This window comes from Lithobates pipiens, unplaced genomic scaffold, assembly GCF_037356315.1.
Source record: "Lithobates pipiens isolate NorthernLeopardFrog02 unplaced genomic scaffold, aLitPip1_a1.2 Scaffold_18, whole genome shotgun sequence".
NCBI lineage: Eukaryota > Metazoa > Chordata > Amphibia > Anura > Ranidae > Lithobates > Lithobates pipiens.
In genome coordinates, this window is record NW_027507758.1 from 527461698 (window position 1) to 527475716 (window position 14019).

The following is a 14019-nucleotide window of genomic DNA, read 5'->3' on the forward strand; positions in this document are numbered from 1 at the left end:
GGGCTGCGCTCCCCGACTTCCACGCATACTACATTGCCGCCCAGCTATCTAATTTCTTTCACCTACATAAAGCGGATGCTCCCAGGTATCAAGCACTGATTTGCAGAGTGCCACATAGCTACACCCACTCTCCCCTCCAGGTTTTGTTTAGGGGGAAGGAGACTAACAGGTGTACGAAGGGTCGCGCCCCATTGCTGATTCAACATAGGCGGGTGTGGGAGATCGCCCAAAAGATGGTGGGGGCGGACTGGGTACATTCCCACACGCCCTTGTGGCACAACTCTCAGCTGGGGGAGCTTCGGGAGCTGCCGGGTGCGGGCCTCTGGGCCTCCAGAGGGGGTGGTGTACCTGTATCAGGTCATCACCCCGCTGTGGGTACGCAGTTTCCGGGCGCTGCAGGGAGAGTTTGAGATCCCCTCGCATATGATTTTCCGCTATGCGCAATTATCCCATGCCCTCCGGGCTCAATTTGGGGAGGGATTTCCTGATCCTCAAGAACTGTCATTGGTGGGTGTTATGGTTGGTGAGGAGCCCTCAAAACTAATATCTACTATATATGGCTCCCTCAGACGACGCTCTGAATCCAGAATTGCTGAGGTAGTAAGGCACAAATGGGAAGAAGAGGTGGGCCCGTTGGAGAATGAGGACTGGGAGGAGATCCTAGATAATGTTAAACAGGCTTCCCCTAGGATAACCGACAGGCTGACTCAACTGTACATTTTGCATAAATCTTATCTCACTCCTGCAAGAATTTGCAGATACAAACCCTCCCAGGAGCCGGGGTGCCCACGTTGTAGGGGTCTTCCGTGCTCCTTCTACCACCTAATATGGTCCTGTCCGGACATCCAAACCTTTTGGCTACAAATTGTTCAATTCCTACATGACCATATGGGTTCCCCCCTCCAGGTGGATCCCAAAACTTGCATACTAGGATTGGTGATGGATGCTCCGACTGACCCCTCACATGCTGTTTTCATACAAGAAGCGTTATTCAGTGCTAGGAAGCTGATTGCCAGGCTGTGGATGCGGCCCGAAACCCCGACATTCAGGGCCTGGGTAGCTGAGGTAAACCTAACATTGCCAATGAAGAAAGTTATATATGCACATAGGGGCTGCCCAAATAAATTCAATAAGATCTGGGACCGTTGGCTCAATAACCCGGACACTTGTGCGGACTAGTCCTACTGGTCCGCTACGAGTTTCCCGGGTGGGCAGTGCGAAGAGAGACACTTTAATTTGATTCACGCTAGGGGGACCAGGGGGGCTGATCCTTTGATACCCCAGAGAAGGGATTGTATAGGCGGGTAAGGGTGGATTGTAATACTTTCAACATAATGGGCAAATTTGAGACATGGTATTCGTCCTCTTGCTTTACTAGGGACCAGTGAGTGCTTTTGACATGCTTTCATGGAATAACATTTTTTCTTTCTCTCTGTTTATTATGCCTTACAGTATAAGTGCCCACATATGTATTATGTCACAGTCTTAATGGATCTGGCCTGTGTTTTTCTATGATACGGAGCTGTTTCTGTTTGTTGTTTCCCACTATTGTTGGATGTACCGAAACTGTAATTCTTTACTGTTTCATTTACCAATAAACCAAAAAAAAAGTAGTGAGTGTACAGCTTGTAAATTTGCTATGCCCTCAAAATAACTCAACACACAGCCATTAAAGTAGTTGTAAACCCCAAAAAAACAAAAACAAACCCTGCAAGACAAAGGTATAATGAGCTAGTATTCATAGCATATGCTAGCCCCCCCGTACACAGCTCCGGCTAGCGACATCGCTCCCAGAGTTACTTCCAGGTATCGCGGGTTCCGGTGCTGTGATTGGCCAGAGCCGCGATGACGTCACTCCCACACTTGCATGCGGTAACGGCACACTAGCTGAAGCAATGGCACGAACGAGCCATTGCTTCAGTGCGCATGTGCCGATGATGTTGACACATGCTGATACAGGGGATATCTCCTAAACCATGCAGGATATCCCGAGTAGCTACAGGCAGTGTTAATTTTGTCTACTAAAACCGCCTAAAACATTTTAGTCGACTAACTTAATACCATTTTAGTCTACTAAAATATGACTAAAACTAAAACAATTGAGATGACTAAAATACAACTAAAACTAAAATGGTACTAAAACTAAAATGCCATTTTAGTCAAGACTAAGACTAAAACTAAATTGAAATTTGACGTCAAAATTAACACTGATCTGTAGTGTATGGTCATACCTCAATACCATAAATAATAACATATTCAAATTTTCACTCACTTCAGCAGTAATTTAATGAGTTTGGACATTTGTGGAGACATGCTTAAATAATGCATTACAATTTAATTACACCCATTAGGTTTTAGTGGACTAAAATCATTTTAGTCGACTAAAATGTCCTGGAGATTTAGTCGACTAAAATTTGACTAAAACTAAAATGCAATTTTAGTCCTAAGACCAAAACTAAATTGAAATTTGCTGACAAAATTAACACTGGCTACAGGTAAGCCTTATTATAAGCTTACCTGTTGTAAAAATTGGATTGTAAGGGTTTACAACCACTTTAATGTCCAAATTAGGGCCAGTTAGCCATTTTCCCTCCCAAGCCATTTTCCCTTCCCAAGAAGTTGAGTGCACGTGCTCAGCGTCATATCCAGAGGTTGTCTTTTGGGAAATAGACGTATGAGTACTGTCAGCATTGCTGCAGAGGTTGAAGGGGGGGGGGGGGGGGCTCAGCCTGTCAGTGCTCAGACCATATGCCGCACACTGCAGCAAAGCGAGGCCATGCCCGAAGCGTGGCAAGGGGCCCTGTTACAAAGAGGAGTCTTACAACAGTGTTGGAACACAGGCGCTGTTTGTAGCTGACTCACAGGTGTTCAGCTTCGGCTATTTTCGGCGGCTCCTTTATGGTTCGTACTGCGCAAGCGCTGTCCCTGTGCAGTACAGTGGGGTCACTATCCGCCGGGGGGGACCTTTCTCGGTAGAACACTGGCACTTTATTGAGGGAACCATGAATGGCAACATGTACTGTGACATACTGAAGCAGAGCATGATCCCCTCCCTGTGGAGACTGGGCCGCAGGGCAGTATTCCAACATGATAATGACCCCAAACACACCTCCAAGACAACCACTGGCTTCCTAAAGAAGCTGATGGTAAAGGTGATGGACTGGCCAAGCATGTCTCCGACCTAAACCCTATTGAGCATCTGTGAGGCATCCTCAAATGAAAGGTGGAGGAGCGCAAGGTCTCTAACATCCACCAGCTCCGTGATGTCGTCATGGAGGAGTGGAAGAGCACTGCAGTGGCAACCTGTGAAGCTCTGGTGAACTCCATGCCAAAGAGTAACCCTGCAGCGCTGGAAAATAATGATGGCCACACAAAATATTGACACTTTGGCCCAATTCAGAAGTTTTCACTTAGGGGTGTACTCACTTTTGTTGCCAGCGGTTTAGACATTAATGGCTGTGTGTTGAGTTATTTTGAGGGGACAGCAAATTTACACTGTTATACAAGCTGTACACTCACTACTTTACATTGTAGCAAAGTGTCATTTCTTCAGTGTTGTCACATGAAAAGATATAATAAAATATTTACAAAAATGTGAGGGGTGTCCTCACTTATGTGAGATACTGTGTACTCACTGTATGTGTATGTATAATATATGTATGATGTACATATGTATGAGATTATATATATATATATATATAATATATTATTCTTTACATTATTTTTTTTTTTTTCTAATTTTATTTAATATATTTTTTCCAGTGCATTGCTTGTTTTTTCTTTTTCTTATTTGTGTAGATTGTCTTTCAAGGCCAGAGAACATATTGCTGTATTAAATGTGCCCTTTTCAGATCATCCTTTCCTCACTTCCTCATGTGAATAGACACACTAAGTACGGTTTATCTTATAGATTTCTTATCTTTTTTTCTTACAGAGCAGTTTTTGGAGCAAGTTGTGACATACCAGCAATTTGTGGACAATCCGTCTATCATTGATGATCCGAACCTTGTTGTTAAAATTGGAAACAAGTATGTGTCGGTTCAGTCCAACTATTTTCTGTTTTAACTTTTATTTAGTTATTTATCAATAAAGTAGAACTATAGGCAAAACTTTTTTTTTTCATTTTGGATGGAGTAAAGGAGGGTCATAACCTCTGTTAGGTATTTTTTTGCCATATGTGTCCCATTGCGGAGGTTTCCCTTCACTTCCTGTCCCAAAACCAGAAGTAGTATCCCCATTGAAAGATTTCCCCTCTTATTACTTTTCTGGGAACAACTCAACAAGATTTAGGATTTTCTCTTACTTTCAATGATAACAATAAACAGGACATATAGCAGTCGTGATGAACCTATGAAACGCCAAGCCAGGATAAGGGGGGAATTCCCCAGCCAGGCAGTCACTTGTGCGACATTTAGGGGAATGTAAAGTTAATCCTCTTCTGTCCCGAGGGTCTGTGCTGCAGCTTATTGCCTCCCCTGGACCCCTAGTTCAGCTCCTCCTGCCCCAGGACTACTTTGGTACAGCCTGGGGGGGGGGGGGGGGGGGGGTGGGGGTTTGCTCAGAGCAGATTATGACCATGGGAGAGGTGCAGTGGCTGCCAGCTGACCTCCTGGCGGCTGGGACACCAAGGAGCAGCTGGATGGCGGGGACTCCTGCAATACTGCCTGCCCGGTGCTGGAGAGAGCCCTGATGTGATGGACGATGAGGCCGTGGAGAGTTAAGGAGGAGGATGGATCCTCCAATCTACAGTGCACTATATGGGGGGGAGGTGTGAGTAGTGCAAGAAGTATGTGTCGGGTAGATCAGTGTATGTGTCGGGTAGATCAGTGTATGTTGCACAGTGCATTCTGAGCAATACACATTCCTGAACCCTGTATTCTGAGCACAACGCATTCCTGAACCCTGTATTCTGAGCACAACGCATTCCTGAACCCTGTATTCTGAGCACAACGCATTCCTGAACCCTATATTCTGAGCACAACGGATTCCTGAACCCTATATTCCGAGCACAACGCATTCCTGAACCCTGTATTCTGAGCACAACGCATTCCTGAACCCTGTATTCTGAGCACAACGCATTCCTGAACCCTATATTCTGAGCACAACGCATTCCTCAACCCTGTATTCTGAGCACAACGCATTTCTGAACCCTGTATTCTGAGCAAATCTGGCAGAATTGTACGTTTTTGGTCCCTTAGGCCTCATTCAAAGGGATGCTCAGTCCCATCCTCTGAACAGAGCCCCAGGTAGGGTTAATTTTGTGTTTGCACTTTGAAATAAATAATTTGGTTTTATGTCGCTGTTTGGGCACTCAAGCTCAAAAAGTTTTGCCATCACCGACATATAGAGAGGGTGAATCTCCCGAACGGAGGCACATTCAGCAATAAAACCTGACAGGTGTTGTAATCCCTCTCCACCCTATCCATAACTAAAATTTTTTTTTAAAAAATAAAGTTTTGTCTTTAGTAATACTTTAATATGTTTTGCTGTATTTATTGAATGCATGGTTTTAGGCTCCATTCACACCTGATCGCGGGCATAATAGGCACGATTCCGCCTGTGATTTCAACTCTCTGCAAAACGCAGGACGTGTTAGCAATGCCATTACTTCTAAAAGCACCCCAATTTTGCTGTGATTTTGCCATGATTGTTGTGCCGTGAATTGCACTGCAGTCGCAGCCAATCCCAATGTGTGACACTGTCGCCCAGAAGAAGCTCATGTTCCTTTTTGCAATGTGTCACAGATTCTAAGAGGCATTGAGAGATCTTTTAGATCCACTATAGGTTGCAGTCAGTAAACCTGACATTGGGGTTTCGTTGATCTGGAAATTGTTTGTGTGCCGCTCAGGCTCGATGGAGGGGGGGATGCATGTCCATAACTGTTGCTAGATTGCTGGCAGGGGATGGAGCCCGTCCTGGCTCCTGTAGTGGCTCAAGGAAAGAAGGGTGAACCTTGGAAACCGCACATCTAGGGTGTCCTACTTGGATAAGTGGAGGGGCAACCTTAGCCTGGACTCCGACCAGGCCAAGCTTTTGCTCCACCCCCGGAGCTTAATCATGGGGATGGGTTTCCCTTAGCAAGGACGCTGTTCATTGAGCTTAGAAAAAAGGACGTAGCTTTGTTTATCAACCAATCCTGTGCTTGCAAAAATACAGTTTTTGTAATTTCCCTTCTATATGATTGGATATTTTGAAGTGAACGCAGGTCCACCTTATTTACTATCTTTCGATTTTTAGCGTACTGGCAGCAGGGCGTATTCTTATGAATGGTTTATGTACTGTGCAAATCATTGTGGTATTAGCTGCACTATATGAATAATTTAGACTAATAAATAAAAAATCGCACAAAGTAACTAAGAACCGGATGTATTATTCATTTACATTACAGATTCTTATACCGCTGAATAATTCCAAAGAGCTTTTTCTTGTACATTTGTACCTTTTTCACATCAGTCCCAACTCCATACTAGAGTATATACTATACACATAGGCTTCCATTGTTTTGGATGGTAGCTGATTTTTGTAAATGCATTGAGAAAAACTTACAGTGGAATGTGTCGAGATAATATACATGTTGGTACCTGCACCTAGAATCCCAGTGCCACAAGATCGCATTTTTTACCACTAAACCACTGTGCTGCTGTAGGGCCCATTTACATTTATGCTTTGTAGTAACTTGTGTTATACTACGCATTACTGGAATATATGTACTGCATTATATTGCGTTGGGGTGCCATTCATAAAAGCCAAGGCACCGATGCTGCAGCAAACATTAATACACATGCTGTGCACGGTGTTGAAAAAATGGGTCATGTTCATTTTCCATTGCTTAGTGTGCATTTGTAGCCCATTGTAAGGGAATCATCCATGCATGTCAATGTTGCATTTGATCCCTACAGCCAGCCATACATCTATTAAAATTTGTCTGGTTCTGCAGGGACCGTCCAAATTTTGATCCATGTATGGGCACCCGGGTTGTACACAAGTCGATTCATTGATCCACTTGTGTACAATGAGCCTGTTGGGTTTTTTCCTGACTGATTTGTGGCTATAAGCTGACAACGCTAATTATTGTGTTCTGCAGGCAGGGAAGGTCCCCCACCGACAGAACACAATGGCTCTGCGGGAGGGAAATCAAACCGTTTTCTTTCCTGCAACCCATCATCGATGTAAAGAAAATGGCATAATCTGTGGTCTGCTTAAAGCCAGCTGTTGATAGAGCGATTTTTCTGTTGCAGGAAAGAAGATCGCTTAATTTCCCCATCAACGCAATGCTGATGGGGGAATCCCTCCCGCGGAGCTAATGTGTTTTCCTGCCTGGGGCGAGGAGAGCTGCCCCAGCTGGGAGAACACAGTGATTCTTGCTAGCAGCTAGAGTCGCTGGCAATAATCACATAAAATATCCAACTGGTTGTACCCAAGTTGATTGATCGATCAACTTAGGTACATTCAGCCTGCCCATACATGTATCTAAACTTGGCCAGTCCCTGCTGAACTGACAGAGATTTGAACCATCTATGGCCGGCTTAAAGAGGAAGTAAACCCTGATGGGTTTTACTTCCTCTTTTGTTCCCTTCAAAGTAAAAGCATAATGGGCTACTGTGCATCGCATAGTAGTCCATTATGTGCCACTTACCTGCAAACGAAGCCCGCGATGTCCACACTGGTGGCCACATCCATCTTCACCCCTCTTCCTTCTGGGGCCGTGGACTCTGGCTCTGTGACTGGCCAGAGTCACGTGACGTCACTCCCACGCACGATCGTGCCTTTTCTTCAGTGCGCATGCGCCAATGACATGGGCACAATCTTATTTGGTAAATATCTCTTAAGCCGTATTTAGGAGATATTTCCAGTACCTACTGGTAAGCCTTATTATAGGCTTACTGGTAGGTAAAAGTGGTGTGTAAGGGTTTACAATAACTGTAAGTCTCAGCCTGTCATTACAAGTTATGTCTTTGTCTTAGCACTACACAGTATTCCCTGCTTGTTTTCAACTGATTTGATTATATTCATTTCCAGGGTAACAGCATAAAAGTGCTGAAACAATGGTGCTATAAACTCGTAGCTGACTTTTCACACCTGTGTCCTGTCTCATTTACATATATGCAAAAACAGCTGTACAAATCCCTATAAATAATTCATGGAGCATATCATTATTATTGTCCTCTACTCTAGAGGAGCACAGTGCTTAACAAGCTAATATGACCTTTGCAACATTTTTAGAGAATTAAAGTGGTATTAAAAGAGAACTGTGGGATTTTTTATTTTTTCAGAATCATATTTACTTAGGTGGATGCAGCATCTGCCCCCCGGTTGAGAACCAAGAGATTAAACACCGCCGATCGATTTGTTCTCAGGGCTCCGTGAGCAGAAAGCTTGGTACTGTAACCACTGCTGTCTGCTCTGCCCCCCCCCCTTCCCCCAACTCACTGGGGTGCTGGACATTCCTGAGCCCTGTATTCTGAGCACAACGCATTCCTGAACCCTGTATTCTGAGCACAACGCATTCCTGTACCCTGTATTCTGAGCACAACGCATTCCTGTACCCTGTATTCTGAGCACAACGCATTCCTGTACCCTGTATTCTGAGCACAACACATTCCTGTACCCTGTATTCTGAGCACAACGCATTCCTGTACCCTGTATTCTGAGCACAAAGCGTTCCTGTACCCTGTATTCTGAGCAGAAAGCGTTCCTGTACCCTGTGTTCTGAGCACAAAGCGTTCCTGTACCCTGTGTTCTGAGTACAAAGCGTTCCTGTACCCTGTATTCTGAGCACAACGCATTCCTGTACCCTGTATTCTGAGCACAAAGCGTTCCTGTACCCTGTATTCTGAGCACAAAGCGTTCCTGTACCCTGTATTCTGAGCACAAAGCGTTCCTGTACCCTGTATTCTGAGCACAATGCATTCCTGTACCCTGTATTCTGAGCACAACGCATTCCTGTACCCTGTATTCTGAGCACAACGCATTCCTGTACCCTGTATTCTGAGCACAAAGCGTTCCTGTACCCTGTATTCTGAGCACAAAGCGTTCCTGTACCCTGTGTTCTGAGCACAAAGCGTTCCTGTACCCTGTGTTCTGAGTACAAAGCGTTCCTGTACCCTGTATTCTGAGCACAACGCATTCCTGTACCCTGTATTCTGAGCACAAAGCGTTCCTGTACCCTGTATTCTGAGCACAAAGCGTTCCTGTACCCTGTATTCTGAGCACAAAGCGTTCCTGTACCCTGTATTCTGAGCACAACGCGTTCCTGTACCCTGTATTCTGAGCACAAAGCGTTCCTGTACCCTGTATTCTGAGCACAAAGCATTCCTGAACCTTGTATTCTGAGCACAGCGCATTCCTGTACCCTATATTCTGAGCACAAAGCATTCCTGTACCCTGTATTCTGAGCACAAAGCGTTCCTGTACCCTGTATTCTGAGCACAACGCGTTCCTGTACCCTGTATTCTGAGCACAAAGCGTTCCTGTACCCTGTATTCTGAGCACAAAGCGTTCCTGTACCCTGTATTCTGAGCACAACGCGTTCCTGTACCCTGTATTCTGAGCACAAAGCGTTCCTGTACCCTGTATTCTGAGCACAAAGCGTTCCTGTACCCTGTATTCTGAGCACAACGCGTTCCTGTACCCTGTATTCTGAGCACAAAGCGTTCCTGTACCCTGTATTCTGAGCACAAAGCGTTCCTGTACCCTGTATTCTGAGCACAACGCGTTCCTGTACCCTGTATTCTGAGCACAAAGCGTTCCTGTACCCTGTATTCTGAGCACAAAGCGTTCCTGTACCCTGTATTCTGAGCACAAAGCATTCCTGAACCTTGTATTCTGAGCACAGCGCATTCCTGTACCCTATATTCTGAGCACAAAGCATTCCTGTACCCTGTGTTTTGAGCACAGCCCAGCACTCACTGGAGTGCTGGGCTGTGGAGGGGAAGGGAGCAGCCAGCTCAGGCTAGGGCTGGGTGCTGGTCCAGGCATGTGGGCAGATCCCGACCCCAGTGTCCAGATTTTGCCCGAACTTAGACCGCCTCTGTGACGTAAGCAGACAGCGGACTTCAGCCTGCTGTCTGTTGAAAATGGGTCACAGGAGTGCAAAACGAACTGCACTTCTGTGATCCATAAGAGGAGTACAGCCTAATGAGTTTTGGCTGTACGTCTCCTTTTAAACACAAAACCAAAGATGTAATGCATTGTATCTTGCCAATCATTTGATGTGATGGCTGCATTTGTTTTCTTTTTAGGCTCTTTTTTTTTCTCTCTTTTTTCACCTGGTGATTTGGCTAGTAACACACCTCCTGTATTAGAGTGCCCACAGTCTGGATAAAGGAGCAAAAGAGACACCTTTTGGACAGCAGCATTGTCCGTCTGGGAAAAGGGAAGTGTTAGATGCACTTGCAGATTTAAATACACTAACAATTTGAAGCTAAACTTCATCAAATACTTTATAAGCAGTTACAGCAACAGTTTATTTTATTCTTTTGGGAAAAGGGTTTAACATTAATAATAGCTGATTGTTGTAAGCACCCCTGTCAGTGGTAATTGGTTTGTCTCATCACTTTAATGGCTACATCTGCAGGACAGCTTGTTCTGTTGAAAAAAAAAAAAAAAAGATTTACTGTGTGGATCACCAGGTGAAAATAAAAGAAAGAAAGCCTGAAACAGAATACACAGCTAAGAATTGGTAAGCTGCAATATAAAAAAAAATAGCTTTCAGGTTTTATTTTTATTTTTATTGTTTTGTTTTTTGTTTGTTTGTTATATGCAAGTTACAAACTTGGAAACATTCGGCACCAGTGGACAATGCAGCTCCTATCCTTTTCCCCCCAAAATAAGACCTAGCGTGATTGTCGGTGATGGCTACAATATAAGCCCTACCCTGTTTCCCCCCAAAAAAAGCCCTACCCTGAAAATAAGGGCTTATTTGGGGGGTAGGGCTTATATTGCAGCCATCACCGACAATCATGCTAGGTCTTATTTTCAGGAAAACAGGGTATATACCATTGTGACATAATAATTTAAATAAATGGCAACATATTACATAATAAGCACTTTCATCTCCAAATAATAGCTCCCCTAAAGTACAGGGATCAAATACCTTATGTGCTCACAGGGGCCTTCAGTGCCCAGTAGTAGCATATCCTCCACAATAACTTCCATTGTAGACAATGTGTTGCAGTGGACTTGTCATTTATCCAATCCCCCCCACACTTTTTCAAATGTAGTTGGCACACCTCTACTATTATATGTAGCCTTATACAATGGTAATGCTTTATTTACCAGCACCTTCCAAGCCAAAATGGTAAGGGCCACCGGTTTCTTCCATAGCAGAATTCAGATTTTCCGTGCATAATAGAGCAGTAGGATGTGGATCACCTTTTAGGGAGCTAGCGGGTCTACCAGGCCCAATAGACTTTGCTTTCAAGTTTAATACCACTTTAATTGTTTTGCCTCGTAAAAGTAAATAATTTGATGAATAGTAATCATACTTTTATTTTATGTCACTTGAATTTTGTATTCTTGAAATGTGATGGATGATTTTTTTGTTTTTTTGTCCTCCTTAGATACTACAATTGGCCTACAGCTGCCCCTCTGCTCCTGGCCATGCAGGCTTTCCAGAAACCATTGCCTAAGGTACTAAAACAAGGTTATGAATGCAGAAGAAAGCTTTTTGTTTTTATCAAGGAAACTTGTCACAAAAGAAATATGAAGGCTGCTATTGCTGGTCTTATTTCTGGTAGGGCTAGTGATCCGGCTGACCCTCTTGCTTCATTACTTTGACTCACTGACCGGGACCAATTATGGCGATAAGGACTTCTGACTTTTCCTTCACTTTACTCATTTACGTGCTTGTTTTGAGTCAGCGACTCAAAGCCAAAAGCCCCGTACATACGATCGGACTTTCCAAAGGCAAATGTGTGATGACAGGCTGTTGCCAGTAAGTCCGTCCGTGTGTATGCTCCATCGGACAATTGTTGCCAGACTTTCCGATGGAAAATGTTGAATGTGAGGTTGTTGGCGGTAAGTCTGACCGCGTGTACACTCCATCGGACAATTGTTGTCGGACTTTCCACCAACAAATGTTGGCTAGCAGGTTTTCAAATTTTCCGTGGACAAATGTACGTTGTCTGATTTTCCGATTTGTGTGTACGCAAATCTGTTGGACAAAAGTCCAAAGAACAAACACGCATGCTCGGAAGCAGAAGCGGTCAGTCTTGTAAACTAACATTCTTAAAGCGGAGGTCCACCCTAAAATGGACCTCCGCTCATCGGAATCCCCCCCCCTCCGGCGCCACAATTGGCACCTTTCAGGGGGGAGGGGGGTGCAGTTACCTGGATAATCCAGGTAACTGCACCCACTTCCGGGATAGCTGTCTGCAGAAAGGGGTGTAGATTACGCCCCTTTCCGCAACTGCCCGCCCCTTTGCGCAAGTGCCCCGCTGCCTGCTGGGAAACACACAGTTCCCAGAGGCAGCGGGGACCGTCCGGATTGCGCCGCGCGGCTCGCGCATGCGCAGTAGGGAACCGGGAAATGAAGCCGAAAGGCTCCATTTCCTGATTCCCATACCCAAGATGGCGGCGGCAGGACCCGACAGACGACCTAGCGATCGGCTTCGGGTGCCGACATCGCGGGCGCGCTGGACAGGTAAGTGTCACTATTTTAAAAGTCAGCAGCTGCAGTATTTGTAGCTGCTGGCTTTTAAAAAAAAAAAAAAACGCGGAGTCCCGGTGGACTCCCGCTTTAATGCAGAATTATCATTCATGACGTGGCAAATTATGAAATCTCCAAATGCAGCGCACATTCTCTTCTTCTTTAACGGGATAATAATGAAGCTGCTTTGCTGATTATACTGATGGAGTTATGCCAAACTAATTTTCAAAGGCTTTTTTTTCTAGTGATATCAAGAATAATATTATTATGATTTTTTATTTTTTATTTTTTTTGGACAAGTTACCACAACACCATAATCCCGTAGTTTTTAAGATCAAAGATACAACTATGTTGGTGTCCCTTGTCAATTTTACATTATTTTTTTAAATGTAACTGCCTACTTCCAAATTGTCATTTGAAGTAAAACACATAGCCAAGCATTATTTTACACTTTTTTTTTTTATTGTGCATTAAAAAAGAAAACAAATAAAATTAGACATGCTCTCTTCCCATAGAACTTAACCAAAAAGTGCATTTTATGCATCCAAAAATATAGAAAATATACCAAATGGAATCATTATTCAACCAAAATAAAAGTCAAAGCAATAACTCCAAGGCCAATAATAAATAACACGTTATATTCTCGGATTCTGCAACATGTCTGGTTGATGAACGGCTGTTCAGAAATTAACTGAAAAGCGCAAAATGAAAAGCGTAAAATTAAAAACACGAAAAGAAAAACGCAAATCAACACTCGCCAAACTTTAGCGAAATTAGCAGGAGTCCAAAAGGTGGCGCTAAAGAGCTGAAAAACCATGTAGTACGTCTAGTATGTTACAAGGTTCGTAATTTTTGGCCAACAATTGTGTGGCCTTGTGTATGCAAAACAAGTTTGGGCCAACCCCCTTCGATCAAAATCTCACGGTTTTGTTGGCGGAAAGTTCGATTGTGTGTACGAGGCAAAAGGGTCACCATGATGGTGGAGAATTGTTAGAAGGAAACAAGCAGTGATAGCCCTTCATGTTCCTTTCATGACAGTTTACCTGTAGCTCTATTCTCAATCCTTGAAACCTCATCTCATTATTATTGTATCTTCACAAGCCACACACAGTTTTGGTAGTTTATTTTGAGAACCAATATGAAGGCATTTTGGGACGTATAGTGTCATTAGGAGCATTAAAAAAAAAAGCCTTTCAATATGGTAGTAGTTTACTATATAATGCCAAAAAAGTGCAGGCTCCCCAAAACAATTCTCACTAACAATACCAAACCAACTCATGTGTATGCAACATCTATTCAAATTATATAAAGGTCTGAGTACAAAGAAATGTGTATACTCATTCATATACAAGTTGGTTGTTTGGTATTGT

The 14019-nt window shown here is 43.9% G+C and overlaps 1 protein-coding gene across 6 annotated transcripts in view; it reads left to right on the forward strand.

The window, feature by feature from the left end:
• Positions 1–14019, forward strand: part of LPIN1 (lipin 1) — a 270004-nt gene that overhangs the window by 196432 nt on the left and 59553 nt on the right. For all 6 annotated transcript variants that reach the window (XM_077488801.1, XM_077488806.1, XM_077488803.1 and 3 more), the window contains exons 10-11: positions 3935–4028; positions 11562–11631. In XM_077488801.1, the coding sequence (XP_077344927.1) occupies positions 3935–4028; positions 11562–11631 (164 nt within the window). The remainder of the gene's footprint in view (positions 1–3934; positions 4029–11561; positions 11632–14019) is intronic.